Source organism: Diabrotica virgifera, chromosome 3 (assembly GCF_917563875.1).
Source record: "Diabrotica virgifera virgifera chromosome 3, PGI_DIABVI_V3a".
NCBI classification, from domain to species: domain Eukaryota; kingdom Metazoa; phylum Arthropoda; class Insecta; order Coleoptera; family Chrysomelidae; genus Diabrotica; species Diabrotica virgifera.
The window spans coordinates 36870330-36891647 of record NC_065445.1 but is presented as its reverse complement, the minus strand read 5'-3'; the positions used below and the strand labels follow the sequence as shown (position 1 = coordinate 36891647).

The 21318-nt window shown below is 33.3% G+C and overlaps 1 protein-coding gene across 4 annotated transcripts in view; it reads right to left on the bottom strand.

Moving 5' to 3' along the window:
- LOC114326018 (ubiquitin carboxyl-terminal hydrolase 2) overlaps positions 1 to 21318 on the bottom strand; it is an 82952-nt gene that overhangs the window by 12300 nt on the left and 49334 nt on the right. For all 4 annotated transcript variants that reach the window (XM_028274204.2, XM_028274206.2, XM_028274207.2 and 1 more), the window contains one exon: positions 3884 to 4256. In XM_028274204.2, coding sequence (XP_028130005.1) covers positions 3884 to 4256 — 373 coding nt within the window. The remainder of the gene's footprint in view (positions 1 to 3883; positions 4257 to 21318) is intronic.

Below are 21318 nucleotides of genomic sequence, written 5' to 3'. Positions count from 1 at the left end.
CTTTGACATGTCTTCTTTTCCACGTAGCAGCTGGGTGAGATGCTGATTCATACAATAGGAGGACTATCTATAAGATCTTACTAGCGAACTTTAGATTAGTTAAACATTTAAAGAACAGAAATTTAACCTAAAAAATGAAACTAACAATATATAAGATACTGATCCAACCAGTGATGACCTACGGGTCGGAAACATGGACTATTTGTAAAGCTGATGTAATATTTTACATCTTATAAATATATGACAGGAATGTAATATTTTTCCTAATATCAATGATTGTATCATTTTCCTCTTGATTCTAGCCAAATCTAGCCTTCCATTATCCATGTATTTCCCCAACAATTTTTTCTTCAGAACCATCCATTTGACGCTTTGAAGTTCACATTACCCACATTTCTTCAGATTTTTCGTGGTATTTTCTTTCTATTGACTTCCTCTTTTAGTATGGGTAACCACATCCTACTGCATTTTGCCGAGTAATTGCGACACAATTGGTTTCATTTAGCATAATGGCAGCTATGTACGCCGTTGCTCCCGCTTGGCGGCGCTAGTTAGTTGGGGGTCAACGTTTTGACAATTCGTGAAGTTTGTATATGGAGTTTTTGTTTACGATTTAATAAATAATAAATGATGGCCGAAAAATACGGATCTTAAAGACTGTTTGTGCGTTGAAAAACGAATTGAGGAGAAGGAATGTGAGAGTTACTGGAAAAAAAAAGAAGCCCCTATCGAATGATAAACACAGCGAAATTTTTTTATTTGGTATTGACTCACTCCTCCCATGAGTCTGACAACTGTGTATATGATATCTGCCTGACTTTTTTATCAATTTAAAATTCACAAATGAGTGCGCTGAGCATTAATTTTTGTGTTTATCTCATTTAAAAATGTGATATTTTCACCTATTTTCAAAATATGGCCGCCATGACAGTTGCGCATTTGGTGTAAATTTGGTTTAAGCATGGGTTGAGCGCAGTTATTTCTGCAATGTTGCCTTAATTTAAAAAAAAATATATAATTCTTTATGGAAATATAGAATATGTATGTGTTAATTTAATTAAGTATATTTATTTGGGTGTTTGTCTAGGAGAAAGGCGACCTTAAATTTAAGTTGAAATTAGAAAAATTTAGGGTTAGGTTTAATCAGGTTATGTTTTAGTCACTAAAGAATATTTGAATGGTAATAGGTCACTTTAATTTTCAGTTATTAACTTGTTTATATTATTTTGGATTAGGTTAGGTTTGATCAGGTTATGGTTTAGTCATTTTAAAGCATATTTTAAAAGTAATGTGTAACTTAAATTTTCAGTTATTAACTTGTTTATATTATTTTCGATTACGCTAGATTATGTTTGGTCAGGTATGTTTTAGTCACTAAAAAATATTGAAAACTTGAGAATTATTTAAAAATTACATTTTGTATTATTTCACATTTTTCTATACTATTATTTCAGATATAATTTTTTTATATTTTCGCTCCATAAAAAGCGATTGTAGATGTGGCAACAGTGTGAATGTATATAAAATTGCATATCTTAATTCGTGCGTTTATAATACATTTTGATCTGAGTTTTATAGTGAAGTATTCTATTTTTTACAGTCGAATCTAGGGGCAATACGTAATCTGCTTCAACAAAATGTTTATTGCAGACACGTGCACTTATTGTCGGTACATATTTATCCCTTCTTATTGTTAAAATCCGCTTTTTTCTCATCAGAATATCTTTGGAAAACCTGGGTCCTGATGTTCTCGATAAGCACAAATGCACAGCACAACATTGAGGCATTTAATTTTCTCAAATTTTATTCACACAGCGAAACAAATATTAGTCCTGTCGCCAGGGGGGGTACAACGGCCTCCTTAATTCAGATGGACTTACCCAAGTTTTTTTTATATATTTTCACCCGCAGAATACGAATTTTTTGGGTAACAGTTGATCCGGATGTGGATAAGATTGTTATAGACAAAGAACTTGAGGAATTACATAACAGCGATTTCTCGCAAAACAAAACATCTTTTTGTATTTTTTGGGCCATTTTAAGCAAAAAATATTCCTACAAGTTTTTTCGTAGAATGCATAGTTTTCGAGATAACCGCGGTTGAACTTTCAAAAAATCGAAAAATTGTAATTTTTGAACCCGAATAACTTTTGATTAAAAAATAAAGTGGCAATTCTGCTTACCGTATTTGAAAGTTTAAGTCAAATTATATCGGTTTTGATTATTTGCATTGCAAGAAATTTATTATTTTATTGTTAAACAAAGCTATAAACACCTAGTATGTGAGTGATGTTTTCAATGATTTCTCATTTAAAATCGAAATGTAGGTAGAGTAGCTACGAGTGCAAGCGAGGCAATTTCTACGTAGCATCCGTTAAAACGCATGTATTAGGCACGGGAAACACTATGTGTTTATAGATTAGTTTAACAATAAAAAAATTAATTTTTAGCAATGCAAATAATCAAAACCGATATAATTTGACTTAAACTTTCAAATGCGGTAAGCAGAATTGCTATTTTATTTTTTAATCAAAAGTTATTCGGGTTCAAAAATTGCCATTTTTCGATTTTTTGGAAGTTCAACCGCGGTTATCTCGAAAACTATGCATTCTACGAAGAAACTTGTAGGAATATTTTTTGCTTAAAATGACCCAAAAAATACAAAAATATGTTTTGTTTTGCGAGAAATCGCTGTTATGTAATTCCTCAAGTTCTTTGTCTATAACAATCTTATCGACATCCGGATCAACTGTTACCCAAAAAATTCGTATTCTACGGGTCAAAATATATAAAAAAAACTTGGGTAAGTCCATCTGAATTAAGGAGGCCGTTGTACCCCCCTGGCGACAGGACTGTATGCAATATTAGCAATATTCACTTAGAAACAGATTGATTTGAATGTTGACGTAAGTTGACGTGACCTCCAACTACACGAGCGCCACCTACGTTGAGCTTTCCAGATTAGCTGCCATTAGAGCTGCTTCTTTGATTTTTCTCTTTTTACTATCTGCTTCTTTCAGGACTATACTTGAATCTTTCACTGAACTCTATGTTCATTGTCCCATGCGTGTTGACATATTTGAGATCTATTAAGTTCTCTATTATTAATATAAGACTGATGTTCACTTATTCTAACGTTGAATGGTCTTGATGTTTCACCTAAATAAAATTATTCGCATTCACAAGGTATTTTATAAATACAATTCTTTGTTCTTTCTTGTTCATTGTTAGGTTTAGTTTTAGATAAAATAGATCTCAATGTGTTTGTTGTCTTGAATGCTGTTGAAATGTTGAATTTATTTCCTATTGTATTAAGTTTCTCGGATAGTCCTTTTATATAGTACATATTGATATTTTCCTCGTATTATTTCTTGTGAATTTTATAGGATTCCGTTCTCAGTTGTTATGTTCCATTCGATCCAATCTTGACAATTCCTTATTTATAAACGAAAAAGGATAATCATTTTTTTTTAATAAAACAATTTTACTGTCACAATTGAATGCGGTTGTCTTTTTAAAGACACATCACATGCTATGTTTTTTTTTGTGACGGATATTCTTAAGTTAAAGTTGATTTCATGTAATTGAATCTTTCAGAAATGCAACTCATAAATATTGGCAATATCATTTTAAAGTCTTCTACTTTAAACTGTATAATATATGTCTGAATTGCCGATATGACTGAGTCAGATTAAATTAAATTATTAGAAGAATTTTTTTACTAAACAACATTTTTGTTTAATTTAGTAATATTTTGTATCTTGATAACGACGTCCGGGGTGGGAGTCGAAACGTCAATAAAATCATTTTTTAAGTTAAATTGTGGCTTATTTATTTATTATTAATAGTAAATCTCAATTTAAATGTGTATTTTATTACCTACCTTTTATGAGAGCTCCTTTCATGCTAGATATGCTCGTATTGATGTCCTTGATGTATCCGTCTTTCTTTAAATACTCCAACAACCACCTGGTGTTCGACAGACATTGGAGTACACTATTCATAAAACACGTATTTCCGATGTTTTTCAGCCCATTGAGGCCCAAGCTTTTTTGGGGGGTGCACTCTGAAGATCTGATGGTGGCGTAACTGTTAAGAACCCGCTCACCACTACTATCATCATCCGAATAATCTCGGATACGGTGGTTCTCTCTTTCGCTTGAGCGACGCGATAAGGAATTCGAGTTAAGGCTATTCGCTATGGAATTGGATGGAGAGATTGCTGTTCTTGTTACTTTTGGAGATGTCGACAGATCCTACAAAATAAATAATAGGTGCATTTCAATATACAATATGTTAACTAGAATATATACGCATGCATTTTCTAATATGACCAACCGTAAACAAGAGCATTGAGGTTTGATCAATTCAAACAGGACAACACTGAAGCTTATTTAGGGTACGACATTCTATAACACACCACACACAGATCTTATGCATATCATGGTTACAACATTTTAGATAAAAATTCACATAGTCAAAACAAGTCACTAGGAGAATAGAGGTTAATTCAGACCAACAGTCAAGTACGATCAGATCACAGTCAAATCACCATCAAGTCAAGGAACAATCCATTCACACACACAGTCCGGGCAGACCACCGTCAGTCTACTTCACCATTCAGATCTATCAAGATGCAAGGTTATAGTTCTTAGTGTATATGAACTCCATTCTTGCATTTTTCTGAGACAATGAGAACGAACCATATAACGACAGTATGTGAATGGCAGTCATGTCTTTTATAGGATTAAAATGCACAATTTTCATATTGTCTGACTGAAATGCTTATACTAACATCACAATCAAAATGTACTAGAAATAAACAAACAAACACACTTCAATGTTACCAGGATAACTCCCAAATCATAATTTACAATTTATAAACTTTGTAAATCATGATTTGGGATTTATACAATGTATATACATTGCAAATCATGATTTGGGAGTGCTTCTCGTAACATTGAAGTGTCTTGGTTTGTTTGTTTCTAGTGCATCTTGATTGTGAATTTAGTATAGGTACTTATTTTTGTGTGCCGTTTGATATTTTAAGAAACATTCAAAAATATTTCTATTAGATATACTTAGTCTTGAATATAATTTCTTCTATAGTAGAACATAATTTCTTGTGGTATGTAAATAAACAGTGGTTTCCTGCCACGTTTTTAATTTTCGTTGAGAATCAGCTGCGACCAATCATAGAGTAATCTTTCTTCACGAACGCACTTAATTAATGTTTCATCCTCAATTTTTAACAAAAGCGACGAAACAAGTGACGAAACGATGGTACAACAAACAGATGGCTGACTGACTGTGTCATATTCACAATTCACACCACCCTGGCAGTCCGGTTCAGTTCAAGATCAAGTCACAATCTTGATCGCTGGTGGAGCAACCGTATGGGCAGTGACTGTGACTATACGGTACCTCATTGGTGTATGGGCGTGGGAATTACCTCATTGGAAAACCACAGGAGCAATCTTGACTGTACCGTCTCTGACTGTGACGTGACTGTCTGAATCAACCTTAAAGGAACGGATATAATCGTACAAACGTATAATGGGCCAATTTTTTATGTAATATTTCAAATCTGTTGAGGAAAACTTTTTCATTAAGGGAACTTAAATGGTCTGGTGTATTTAGATTTATTGGAAAACAAGATTATACCTGAGTTTGCTCGGTTATCTCTAAATCCAAGTAACTATTTTCAATTACTTTTTCGATTATTCGAAACTTTTAGACTATAACAATATCACAAACGGCATGATTTGGCTGCAACAAGATGGTGCTCCACCTCACTATTCGCGTGTGGTGGCAATACCTAAATAATGAAGATGGATTGGGAGACATATAATGGCCCCCGAGATCACCTAACATGAATCCTTTAGACTATTTCCTGTCTTCTTCTTCTTCTAGTTCCATGACCGTTATTGATCGTTGAATTTCATGTTGGCTACCATATTCGCTATCGTGACTTTATTGACAGCAGCTCTGAATAACGATGTAGTCGATTTTCCATACCATTGCCTTATATTTTTCAGCCATGATATTCTTCTTCTTCTAGGACCACGTTTGCCTTGGATCTTTTCCTGAATGATCGGATGAAAAGATCATATTTTCAGGGTGTCTCATAATAGTATTAAGGGGCTTGCGCCTCTTTATTATATTGACCAGTTGTGTTGTTTGGTTGACCGATAAAATACTAGACCTTATTCAACAAAGAAGAAATTGGAAAAACAAAGACGAGATTCGGTATAGAGAGTATATCGACAAATAAGATACGAGGTTAAGCGAGCAAAAGAGGACTGGATGGAACAAAGATGTCGTGAAATGGAAGAACCACAAAGAAAACATGACGAGTTTAATATACATAAAAAACTTAAAGAAATTACCTACACTCAGAAAAAAGAACTCCTCACTTTATGAGAAACTCCAAAGGTAAAATAATTCTCAACTTGGATGAAAAAAAGGAGGAATGGACTAACTATATAAAAGAGTTCTTCTTGGATACGAGGCCACCACTTAACACCACAAAGTATACATATCCTACTGGTCCTAGTATTTTAAAAGCGGAAGTAGAGAAAGCCATCAAACAGAACAAAAATGGGAAATCTCCAGGCCCTGACCAAATACCATCAGACTGGCTCAAACTTCTGGATGACGACAATATCTCACAACTAACAAACATTTATAACCATATATACGAGACTGGCACGATGCCACAGATATGGTTAGAGTCTACATTTATTCCACTCCCAAAAAAACCTAATACATCATCATGTAAAGACTTTAGACTAAATAGTCTCATGAGCCACTCTCTCAAGCTACTTCTTAAGATAATTCTTAATAGAATCAAGCAGAAATGTGAAGAGACAATGGGAAACAAACAATTCGGTTTCAGAGAAGGATTGGGAACAAGGGAAGCTTTGTTCTCAATGTTAACATTACTTCAACGATCATGGGAAGTACAGAAACCAATTTACGTCTGCTTTATAGATTTTGAGAAGGCGTTTGATAGAGTTCAACATGATAGGTTGTTTGAATATCTAGAAATGATTGGAATAGATGATAAAGATCTGAGACTTTTACAACATCTATATTGGAATCAAGAAGCTTCTATTCTGGTAGACGGCAAAGAAACAGACAAAATTTGCATTCAAAGAGGTGTCAGACAGGGTCCTGTGTTATCCCCAACTTTGTTTAACGTATACTCAGAAATAATTTTTAATGAAGCCTTGGAAGGACAATGTGGAGTTCGAAAAGGGGGAGAAACTATTAACAACATCAGATATGCAGACGACACCGCGATCATGGCTGAAAATATCGAAGATCTTCAATTCCTTATAGATCGAGTCACTAGAGAATGCTCCAATAACGGACTTAACATAAATGCAACAAAGACAAAGTTACTTGTGGTTAGTAAACAAGACGTCGGCCCTATGCAACTAATTGTCGATGATGAATCAATAACAAAAGTTAACCATTTTAAATACCTAGGATGTTGGATAAACGAGACACTAAATCCGGATGAAGAAATTAAAACTCGTATAGAAATTGCAAGAGGAGCATTTATGAAACTTAGATCTATTCTGAGCAACTCTCAGCTGAACTTACAACTAAGAATCAAGTTCCTAAAATGTTATGTGTATCCTGTATTACTATATGGATGTGAAACCTGGATCATGAAGGTTAACATGATGAACAAATTAGAAGCCTTTGAGATGTGGTCGTATCGTAGAATGCTCAGAATATCTTGGGTTCAACGCATTTCAAACAGAGAAGTCTTAAACAGAGTAGGTCAAGGCGAAGGTGACTTAATGAAGATGATAAAAAAGAGAAAACTTGAATATCTGGGGCATATAATGAGAGGTAGCAGATACAGGATGCTACAGTTAATACTCAATGGAAAGATCGACGGAAAAAGAGGAATTGGTCGAAAGAAATATTCATGGCTCCGAAACCTTCGTCAATGGACTGGCTTATCAGCAGATCAATTGTTACATGCCGCACAAGATCGAGAACGATATCGGCAAATTGTTATGGAAGCTACCCACGCCTAAAAATTTGGGCACGGTACTTAAAGAAGAAGAAGTTGTTTGGTTCAGCCGTCTAAGGACCTCCTCATTCCTAACTCTGTCGATCCAGCTTATTTTTAACAGTCGTCTGTATACCCACATTTCAAAGGATGTCAAGCGTTTAAGTATAGCCTCACTTAGAGTCCACGCTTCTACTCCATACAGTATTCCCTGTGGGGTCGCTTAAAAATCATCGTTTATAAAACAAAACCTGCCAATATTCAGAAAAAGATAGGATTACCACAGAGTTACGAAGAATTGAACAATCAGGGATGCCGCAAAAAGTAGCGCAAAGTTTTAAAAAATCGCATGGCTTCTTGTATTGAAGTAAAGAGACAACATTTTGAGAATCTGCTGTAATCGCTTTTACAGGTTTTCTAAAATTCCAATTTTTCTACTACTCAAATATTGACATACCTCTAACATAAATTTGTTTTCAGCTGCTTTAGGTTTTCGGCGCTTTGGTTTTAATAAATATTTCACTGCACCAGTATCGTTAAACTTTTTAGTAATTTGTTGACAGTAGACCTTGTTATATTATTATGGTATAAATTATTCAAGATTATTCAAATTAAACGAGAATATTTATCTAAATGTATTATTTTAAAAATAAAAATCAAAAATGAATAACCATTTTCAATTTCAGATTATTTTAACTTCGGCGTAGATAATGTAAATGTAGCAACAACTCAGAAATAATGGAATTTATATATAGGGAATATTACATGAAAAATAATCAGTATTTCTCAGGGACTTCAAAGCTAACTAAGTTTTCCAGGAAAACGGACTGAGATAATAAAGCATTCCATAATTAAGGTCTTTATTGTTGTTTTTTGAATAGGTTTGTAGGAGCTCTTGAACATATTCTACAATATAAAACGTTTTATATATAATGTAATTTTCGTGTGAAAGTCCTTTGTGCTCGTTCTTGATGTTTAACTTTTCTGGATACAAAAATAACCAACAGCATATTGAACAATTTTTTAAACAGACAGACAAGGTTTTTTCCAACCAATAAAAAAATACATAAGAAACAGAAGTATTTCATATCATAAATGGAACCCATCTCTCTTCATAGTGGTATTTTGACCTTTTTGACGTAAGTTAAACTTTGAATTCTAAGATCAATTATTCATTAGAGATCTTTTATTGTAGCATAGCTCCGAAGATGGCTTTATAAGCCGAAAGCGCTCAGCTAAGAATTATTAATTTTACACACTTCAAAAGTACACTTCTCCCCCTTTTACCAGTAGTATTTTTGTTAGTTATCACTGAGGGTCGAGCAAAGGTTAAAACTAAAAACGATTTAATAAAAACGTACCATTTTATACATATAATAAAAGGAAGAATTACCACCCTTCAGTTGAAAACCATTTTGAACGTGGAAATTATCAATTAGACCGATCAAAAATCCATATAAAATCACTAGGAACATGAGTGTCCAAATGATAATAAGGAGTCGAACGTCATTTTGAAATTTTACAAAAAGACATGATTACCCTCGTTCCGGGCGACGGCACTATTTTTTCCTTCAGATTTAAATACTTACTACAGAACAAAAAAAATTGCTCCCTAGAGTGTGCCCTCAAAATTCAAAATCAATGTTTTTGGCATAAAAAAGCCCAAATTTTCTGTAGAATTTGACTTATATAGACCTTATAGACACATCAACGAAAAAGTTTAAGACAGAACGTATAAAAAAGGACGAATGGTATTTCAACAAAATGTCTACAAGAATATTTTCTGTTCAAAGGAAAACAATTTCCATAAACATCTGGAAATATCCCTTGAAGATTAACAGGAGTATCCATGAAGACTACAAGGATTTAGATCTGTAATATACTAGAATCTCACCCGGAGATATAGGTAGATCGAACAGTTGAGTCCGAGAATCTTTACCCATACGTCATCATTTAAGGGGGGGGGGTATGGTTTGAAATATTTAATTTTGTTTATTATTTCAAATAAAAGTGCATACTTTCAAGAATACTCTCTGAAAATTTCAAAATAATCGGAGTAAAATTACCAGAGATACAGGATGTTGAATATCCCTACCTTCGACTCGCGTTGCCGCGACTTCGCGCCAGCACGCTTGAGCGTAGTGAGAAACGTTAAACAACTGTTCGCCTTCTCTTTTGTAGATTACTCCGCAATTCAAAAAACCTATTCCAATGTTCATCACTTTACGATTTGGCAGACAAATCAGAAGATGAAGATGCAGTTGTCAAAACTTTAAATGCATTTTTCTCAAAACTGCTTTTTCAAATGCGGTGGACATTGTAACTGAAAAACTACTTGACCGATCTACCTGAAATTTTGCATAGATTTTCTTTAGACATTTCGTGAGGTAACAACGTCGAGATATTTTTCGTTTTGTGCTTATTTTTTGTTCAACAATATTAAATATGTTGGTTTTCACAAAATTTTTATCAAAAATTTCGTATTTTTGACTTCCGAGTGATACCAAAAATTCAAAAATCATTAAAAATAAAAAAACTCGACGTTGTTACCTCGTGAAACTCATAAGCTAATTAAATCTTTTTGAATTTTTTGTTTCGTATGATCCAGTGATGAGTTCTGATGTCCACCGCAAAATCCATTTTTTTTTGAGTTGCCTGCCAAAATTTGTCGCCAATGGCTTATTTTTCAATATTTTGGATTGAATTTTTTCTTAAATATTCTTTGAATTGTACTTAATATGATTATTTAATTTAAAAATAAAATAATTCTACCATAGCTTTGAAAAAAAATCACAAAAATGTGCTTGATATGTTGATTTCAAACCATACCCCCCTTAAAGCATACAAAATAAGTCGATGATAAGTCGGAAATTAAAATTTACTAAACGCAACAGCAAGTCACTTACTGTCACTTGCTGTTGCGTTTAGTAAATTTCAATTTCCGACTTATCATCGACTTATTTCGTATGCGTTACATGATGACGCATGGGTAAAGATTCGCAGACTCAACTGTAATCTAATCTCATGAATGTCCTTATCAAAACTACATAAATATGATAAAAGTATTAATTATGTCACCTTTTGTAGGTTGAAATTGTGTCACATAAGTACGTTAGAAAACTTTTGTTTACTAAATAGAACAAACTAAAAACCAAACAAAATATTGTTAATAGTATTTTTGTTAGTTATCACTGAGGGTCGAGCAAAGGTTAAAACTAAAAACGAATTAATAAAAACGTACCATTTTATACATATAATAAAAGGAAGAATTGCCACCTTTCAGTTGAAAACCATTTTGAACGTGGAAATTATCAATTAGACCGATCAAAAATCCATATAAAATCACTAGGAACATTAGTGTCCAAATGATAATCAATAAGGAGTCGAACGTCATTTTTTTTCTATAAATATTCCCTAACCTAAATTTTATTTCAACAAATCTACCTTTTTCCACTTTTTTATACACCTTCGATATACAAAACAAAAGACCATATTACGAGTATTCCTCACACATTTTCATTCAAAAATTGATTTCTAAACTAAAATTAATATTCGCAATTACACACTAAACGAAAATTATCACATATTATCAATTATTGTTTGATTGTAGGAGATATCGAAGAATCTATTAAATCGATCCATTTATTTAAAAAAGAATATGTATTTTATTGAGAAAATAAACAGAAAATCGAGATAAGAAGTTCAAGTACGGGATTGTGTTAGTCGGCCATGATGAAAAAAACTAAAAATAACACAACCTCACTAAACGATACAAAAATAAACTTTGCCAAAAAGTAGACGATAGATTTTTATGCAAATAGATAACCACTGTCGCAAATAAAACAGTCATATAGACCGGGCAGTATCGTCGCCCCCGCTAGCGAAATTATTCCGATTCGATTTTTTTGCACAAACTTACTCAAAAAGAGGTCCTTATATATAACATACTCACAGGGTGCCGGGCGGTGCCGTGGTCGAAAAATTGTTTAAACAATTTTTTTAAACAAATTCACAAAAATATTTTTTTTATTTCGAACAATATTTTTTTAGATAAGTTGGGTCATTGTGAGCAAAAAAAGTCTCTTGTCATTTTTCTCTAAAATTGATTGTCAAGTTATATGCGATTAAAAATTTGAAAAATGCGAAAATGGCCTTATTCAAGGCTTAATAACTCGATTAAAAATTATTATTATGAAATTCAAAAAGTGACCAAGTCAAGTTTCAAACCGCTTCTTCAAGGTCCTGAAGAGATTTTTGTCATTATTTTATTACAAAGCTGCTATTTTTAATTATTAACAATTAGCGCTATAGTCCAACTGTATCGTCGCCCCCGCTAGCAAAATTATTCCAATTCGATTTTTTTGCACAAACTTACTCAAAAAGAGGTCCTTATAACATATCCACAGGGTGCTCGGCTGTGCCGTGGTCAAAAAATTGTTTAAACAATTTTTTTTTAAACAAATTCAAAAAATCATTTTTTCATTGCAAACGATTTTTTTTAGATAATATGAGTTATTCTGAGCAAAAAAGGTCTCTTGTGATTTTTCTCTAAAATTGATTGTTATCGAGTTATATGGCCATTTTGGCATTTTTCAAATTTTTAATCGCATATAACTCGACAACAATCAATTTTTGAAAAAAATGACAAGAGACCTTTTTTGCTCAGAATGACGCCATTTATCTAAAAAAAATGTTTGAAATGAAAAAATTATTTGTGAATTTGTTTAAAAAAAAATTGTTTAAAAATTTTTTCGACCACGGCACCCTGATATGTTATAATAGCCCAATAAATGACCGTTTTGGAGTGTAATTTCCAGGGCCAACTCCGAATTGCATGAAAATTTGGATTTAGGTTTTACTTACCCTCCACTTCAAAGTTGAATTTGTGCCGTTGGTTGCTTTTACTTGGGGGGTGACATTTACCCCTTCCTGGGGGGGGGTGAAAAACGCGTGTTTAAAATAAGGCCTGAAATGGATAAATTGACTTATTTTAAGCACCTTTTGTTCTATAAAGTTTTTTACGTAAGTCAATACTTTTCGAGTTATTCGCGATTTAAAATGTTGATTTTTCGACAAAAAAAAAACTACGTTTTCAGCCATTTTTCCCAAATAACTCAAAAAGTATATATTTGATCGAAAAAATATTTGTAGCGAAAGTGAAGCCTATAAAAAAACGAAAAAAATGGTGTACCAGTAAAGTCTACAAATTAAGTAGAAGCAAAGTTGTAGCTCATGAAAAATACGTTCTTATTCGTCTAATTCCAAATCCAATAATTCAACGCGAAATCACCGAAGAAAGAAGCGTTTTTCAAGAAAACCTTATTAATATTTTTAAAGTATCGAAAAAAAGCTTATTATTTGTTTTTCACAAAAGTTTACAGCATCAAAAATAAACGAGTTACACTGAAAAAAAAAAAAGTTGGCCTCTTTTTTTTTGGTAAAAAAAATCGTGAAAACCTCCCTCTATTTAGCACCCTAAATGAAATTAATCGTTTGGCTTTACCATCTATTTTAACTGTATGTGTACTGTTTATATGATCTGTAAGTTTGATTATGAAAGTGCTTATTTTAGAAAACATTTTTGGTTTTATAGTAAAAAAAAATTTTCTAAAAATTTTTGAAAAATTTCATTTTTTCAAAATAACTGTGATAAGTGATAAGACAAATCTTAAGAGTAAAAAAATGTAGGTTTTGCTATTATAAATAATATGTATAATATTATTATGCTAGTTTCATTTTGTTTCTCCGTAAGACAAAAATTGGTTAAGATATGGCTGTTCAAAATTTGCATACACTCGTGATTAGTGACCCATTCAAGCTTTCTCAATTATAACCCTTTCAAAAATAAACACTTTAAACCGGTGAGACTGACATATCATATAAAAAATAGATAGGTAAAGTAAATTGTTTGTAAAGCGGTAGCGATTAATTTCATTTGGGGAGCTAAACACGGCGAGATTTTCATGATTTTTTACAAAAAAAAAGAGGGCCAACTTTATTTTGAGCGTAACTCGCTTATTTTTAATGCTAAAACTTTTGTTAACAATTAAAACAAAGCTTTTTATAAACACTTTAAAAAAGTTTAAATGGGTTTTTCCCAAAAAGTGCTTAATTTTTCGGTGATTTCACCTTGAAATATTCGATTTGGAATTACACGAATAAGAACGTATTTTTCATGAGCTACAACTTTGTTTTTATTTGATCGATAGACTTTACTGATACACCATTTTATTGGGTTTTTTATAAGCTACACTTTTGCTAAGGATATTTTTTTCGATAAAATATTTACTTTTTGAGTTATTTGCGAAAAACCGTCTGAAAACGTAGTTTTTTTGTCGAAAAATCAACATTTTCAATGGCAAATAACTCGAAAAGTATTGACTTACGTAAAAAACTCTATAGAACAAAAGTTGCTTAAAATTAGTCAATTTATCCATTTCCGGTCTTATCTTGAACGTATGTTTTTCACCCCCGAGAAGGGGTGACTGTCACCCCCAAGTAAAAGCAACCAACGGCATAATTTCAACTTTGAAGTGGAGGGTAAGTAGAACCTAAATCCAAATTTTCATGCAATTCGGAGTTGCCACTGAAAATTACACAGTATCGCCGAATTTCCCGTTCATTTACTGGGCTATAAGGACCTCTTTTTGAGTAAGTTTGTGCAAAAAAATCGAATCGGAATAATTTCGCTAGCAGGGGCGACGATACTGCCCGGTCTAATAGTCGAGTCATCAGAGATTTGATCTCTAAAAACGAAAAGAACAAACTGAATTTTGCCTGACAAGTTTGCCACTCTTACCCCCTGGCTTCCCAGAACCCCCTCCCCCTTATATGGGAAAAAACCGAAATAATCCATTTACCAAGAATCTGTATGCCGTAGAAAAAAATGTGTCAAGCAAAAAATGTAGCTAAGATAATCCTGAACAAAAATGTTTATTAGTAATTTTTGTGTAGAATGAACCGTTCTCTCAGAAACAACGCTTGAAGCGGCTGGCGATTTTGAATGTGTTACGCGAAATCAATTTTTTAAACAAACTTTGTACCAACTCGACAGTAAAAATTCGATATCTTCTGATCAGTGTCCCATCAACAAAAATCAAAATGCGTTTTAAAGGAGAAGAGTGCAGCTCTCGTAAACAAATTTTTGCGTTTTGCCTCAAATGAAGTCAGTTTCTATAAAGCTGTTAAATAAATAAACGTTGCGCAATTTTTTTTCTATTCTCATGAAATCAATAAAATTTATGATTTCCACTGACCGGTCACTGTCCGGTAAAATTTCTATTAATTCAATCAAATTGTGTTTTGACTAGGAAAGTTTTAAGGTAGTTCTGCTTTCTTTTTTTGGGCTGCTGATTCCGAATATGAGGTTTGCGGACAAAATTTCGTGACGGAACATTGAGTAAATCGCGAATAAAGCGAAAAATTTCTGCTTTTTCCCGCTTTTTTCCTTATGCCTCAAAAACTATTAACTTTTAGTAAATGGTCTCTTTAAGTACTTAAAATTCTCTACAAATATCACTATTTATTTTTTTTTTCAGACGAACCGTTCGGCCTAAAGTGCAAGTTGAAAGTTGCCAATTTTTAACGGTTTCTGCAAACCCACTTTTTACATTCCACAACTTTATTCTCTGTTAGAATGCTGACATTTGATAAATTTACATCCTCCATCCTGTGGAGGATGCTGATATCCTAATTATCACAACAGGTCTTCTGACACAAATGTCAACCAGTCTTCAATCTGTGTAACACAAAAAATGTATTTTTTTTTTGAAACCAGGAAAAGGAAAGGTTTCGGAAAGCTTCTACAACCCTCAACTGCATTGCTTTTGAGGCTTTCAAAGACCCTAATGCATATCAGGATGAGTTTGCCACAGCAGGAAACATGTTTCTCATGGCTCTATACGGAAGAAAAAAAGAAACCAGTCTGGACGATTTGTGATACAGACAATACGTATCTTCATCATACAAAAGTAAGACGCAACATTTCCTCATTACCCCCTACCGAATCTGCTGCACGAGAACATTCACTTAGAGTTTACTATCAGGTGCAGCAATGGTTATCTTTATATCAAGCCACACCTGACGATCAACAAAAAGATCCAAGTGATGGGTTGGGAAAAAACTACTAGTGGTCTCATGGCAGTGTCAACCACTCTGGACCCTGCACCAAACTCACTAGTACGGTATATTTCTTGGGCTGCCAACGCAATTGTGGATGCAGGAAGGTGGGCCTACATTGTTCCCCAATTTCCACGTCATGCGAAATACGGTGTGACAACCTTCAGCCCCCGGAAGATAGCTCTGATATAGACGTAGAAGAGACTGAAGAAAGAGACAGAGGTAGGTATGTAGAGTCTCACAAGTTATTTCGTAATCATTCATCTCTCCTTGATATATGATTACAAGTCAGTATCTCACTACCTCTTTTATTATCCAGGAGAATGACCCCTGACGCTGACGATGGAGCAATCAGACCGCAGACCCTGAGCCAGGACATGATGCCATCGAAGAACCTCAACACAATGCGGAAGGTATGTTTTATCTCACAATCTATTTTGCAATCGTCATCTCTCCTTTAGAACTCACACCATCTCTTTTATTTTCCAGAACAAGCAGACTATACTCCTATATCGGGACCCATCGCCACCGGAGAACCACATCCAGGACCTTCTAAAAGACAACGGCTCGTATAATTTTAAATTATACAACATTTCGTATTTTAATTTGTTTTTTATTTTAATTTGTAACATTAATAATCACGATATTTTAAGTTTTATTTTGTTACAGTCCTAGCTTTTGTGATACTGAATTTGTACAATTTCGACCTTTTGTTTTTGTTTTTTAATTATTTGTGCAGAAATTTATGAAATGACAGCATTCTAATAAAAAAATAGAGTTTGAAATGTAAAAAGTGGGTTTTGCAGACTGTTAAAAATTGGCAATTTTCAACTTGCACTTTAGACCGAACAGTTCCTTGAAAAAAAAAGTAAATATACAGTGATATTTGTAGAGAATTGTATGTACTTTAATTTCTGTTAACGAATAGTTTTCGAGATTTAAGGAAAAAAGCGGGAAAAAGCAGATATTATTCGCTTTTTTCGCGATTTACTCAATGTTCCATCACGAAATTTTGTACGCAAACCTCATATTCGGATTCAGCAGTCCAAAATACATACCTATATAATGAAAGAAATCAGAACTACCCCAAAACTTTCCCACTACGGGGCTCGTTGAGTACAAATTGACTGAATTATATTTTGAGTGTTGGCAGCAAATATGAGATATTTGAAATATGCCTAGAAACACTGAATTTAAACTTCTATACAAATACAAACGATCTCACGTCACGGGAAATGTTTCTACGAAGATGGCATTGAGTAGCATTTATAGTGGTAGCGGAGCCCAAGCGAGGATTTTGCGCGTTTCTCGAGCGCGTCAGAAAATCACATGGGGAGAAACCTTGTACCCTGTACATGTACTCCTACCATATCTGCACTCTTAATACAGGGGCGTGCGTTGGGGCAGTCCGTAAAAAATCTATCATTATAAAAACTCGACAACGTCAGATTAAGAAAAGGTAAGTTAAGTACATGAAGAACAGTGTATATTTTAAAAATCTGACGATTTGACCGAGGCGTAAGGAAATGGGTGTCACAAAAGTTTCACAAAAAAGCTAATATTTCGCGACATGAACATCAGATCGAAAAACTGAAAAATACGTGTTCAATATTTTTCAAAAACCTATCAATGACATCAAACACGACCACCCACGGAGGTGGAGTGATGGGTTACTTTAAAATCTAAAACAGGAACCCCTTTTTTATTGCAGATTTAGATTCCTTACGTAAAAATAAATAACTTTTATTCGAGACGGTTTTTCGAATTATGGATGGATGGTGCTGTAATCGAAAAAAAAACAATTGTTGGAAATGGAAAATTAAATTAAAAAAAAAAAGGAAAATCCCCAACAAAATGGAAAACGTAACTTATTTATTTTAGGACCTAATCTTCACAACAGAATAGGTGCCCACGACGCTTTAGTAACTGCAAACTTAGCATCCAAGACTCTCCTACTATAGCTAAAATGGTGTAGTTTCGAAAAACGTGATTGTGCAATCGAAAAGAAGCAGTTTTAAACGTTCTAGATCGTTTAACGAGAAAGTTTAAATTTAGCGTTTTTTAGTCACATTTCAAATGCCTCATATTTGTTGCCAAAACCTAAAAAAGCGAAATTTAATGTTATAGACTTTGAAGATTAGGATCTTCACAATGGAGTGACCGGTCAATAGAAGTCATACATTTTATTGATCTCATAAAAATTGTAAAAAACAGCAAAAATCGCGCAGCGATTTTATTTATTTAACAGCTTTATAGAAACTGACTCCTTTTGAGGCAAAATACAAAAACCTTTACCATCGAAACGCATTTTTATTTTTACGAGTTGATACAAATTTTGTTTAAAACATTGATTTCGCTGGCGTAACTGACATTCAACATCGCCGGTCGCTTTAAGTGTTGTTTCTGAAAGAACCGTTCATTGTACACAAAAAGTACTAATAAACATCTTTGTTAAAAATTATCTCAGCTACATTTCTTGTTTGAAATTTTTTTTCTGCCACAGATTCTTGGTACATCGATGCCCCCCCCCCTCCTACAAGGGGAGTTTTAGGGGAAGCCCAGGGGTAGGAGTGGCAAATTTTTAGCATCTTTGTGGGGTTCCAAAATTAACATTCGCAGCAAAATTCAACTTGTTCGTATGCATTTTAGTGGTTCAGTGGCATTTTCGTATCTGTGATGACTGGACTATCACGTTAAAATAAAGAATAATTCAATAATCATTACATATTATGCACTTCTTACGTTATTGTTTTTATTACCGGAACTCTTCCACAAACTCGTAAAAAACCACATAAAAAAACCACAAAAAACACATTAAAAAATTGAGATTTTTATCACTAAGCTTTAGTAGATTGTTTATTCTTTTAAATCATTTTTATCACCATTATTTTGGTCTTTATCCCTATGCTAATCTAATCATGTTAGGCCCCTCGTGACACAGACGCTGTGTCACGGTGCTGTCTGTGATCTTGGCGGGCCGCGTGACTTTACCAGTGTGTCACACAGCGGTATTAAATCTAATTTCCAGACAACAGATTTCACAAAAAAACAATCATGACGGGGATTAACGTAACGATGCAAATATAATAAATAAAAACCAGGGCGCTATGTTTCGAATACTTCGACTTTGAGCTTCAAAACATATTCAAGCAAGTTAAGGGGAAAAGGCATTATTACTAAAATCAAATAAACCCATCTACAACGACAGGACATGTAGTCCGGACACTACAATTAAATATGATAAGAATCACAACAGTGCAAACGATGGATACCAGAAAACATGGTAGGCAAAAGCTCAGGTGGATAAACAAGAATAAAATTTAAAATGGCTGTTACTCTAAATAGAAACTATTTTTAAGAGAAATAATTGGCAATTATTATTAGAGACCGACCGAATGTGACTTTTTTGGCCGATGCCGATGCCGAAGTTCGGCCTGAAGGATACCTTCGGCCGAAGCCGAAGCCTAAGCCGAAGGTGACTAAATATTTGCATTTATAGTAGGGATAGTCGATGGTCGATGTTTTGCCTTTAATATTTAAGTAGTCAAAACACCAGTAATCTTGAGTTTTAACAAATACAATAAAATGATTATAGTTTCTCAGAATTTTACTACGTGAGAAATATTCAAATGAAGATCTTTGAAACATCTTAGCCTATTGTTAAAATTTATATCCTACCTACTACCTGAAAGTTTGTAAAACGTATTGGTTTATTAGGGTATAAAATAGGGTGTAAATATTTTTCAAAGTATCAAAGGCTCGCCGAAGCATATTGTTTAGAGATTATTTATATAGTATAGTATACTCGGAGCATTTTATTGTTCCACCTTCGGCAAAACCTTCGGCTTCGTTTTGGCCGAAGCCGAATTTTGGCCGAAGGTTTAAATATTGGCCGAAGGTGGCCGAAGCCGATGCCGAAGCCGATTAATCGGTCGGTCTCTAATTATTATTTTGACACTAGTAATTTTACTAGAACTAAAAATATTAATATTTTGTAACTACTTAGAACTAATATTAATCTTAACCAGAAAAGAAATGAAAAATATTTACCGTATATTAAAAATAAAAAACTGAAAGAAACTTCTTTAGCTTGATTGATTCCTAAGTACCGATGCCATCCTTTTTTTCGCAGTAAATATCGAATTAAAATATAAATTTATATTTCGCAAAGAAATTAAAGTAAAACTAAACTAAAACTTAATTAACTTAAAAATAAAATTGATTTTAAACATACCAAAATATATTTTCTGGATATTTCACTTCTAATGCGTGACTTGTAATAACTACTTGACATTTTTGTTAAAAAAATAAAAAGGTTTTGTCAGATCACATCATGACACACTTACTGACATTACTTTGAAACATACAGATAAATGAACACACACACTACACATTACTCCCCTGTGTTAGTGATAAGTTATAGTCTAAAGAATCATTATGAAATTGACTGGCCAGTTTGTTGTGAAAACCAGTGCCAATAAAACACAAAAATAAACATAATATACTTTAAATAAACAAAAATAAAGGAAAACGCTACTTTCCTGCCATGACAATAGTTTCCTTATTAATACCAAAACCTAAATAAGTACAAGAAATGTTAGAGCATCAAAATTAACGCACCACCTTAAAAATGGGACATTTTTATGACACATATTTCCTAAACCTGTTGTCCGATTTGAGTGATTTTTTTAGTATAATATAGCTTTGTTCTTTAAGAATATCGACGTAGTAATATTATTGCTAAAGAGGTAAGTGTCATTGTATACCGGGTGTAAGAGTGATAGTGTGTTTTTTCCTCAAAGTTTGGAACACCCTGTGGAATATTCTAGCCTATATAAAATATTGAAATTAAAACTCAACTGTAGCCTTAGGCTTTCTTAACATTTTGCTTTTTGATTCATTCGCTTATGTTGGATAATAAAAAAGTTAGGTACTTTAACAACTAGCAATGTTATTTATCAATACAGGGTGTTTCTAAATAAATGCAACAAGCTTTAAGGGGTAATTCTACATGAAAAATAATTACCGTTTGCTTTATAAATATATGTCCGCAAATGCTTTGTTTCCGAGATACGGGATGTTGAATTTTTTCTTACAAACTGACGATTTATTTATTGCTCTAAAACCGGTTGAGTTATGCAAATGAAATTTGGTAGTTTTTAAGAGGC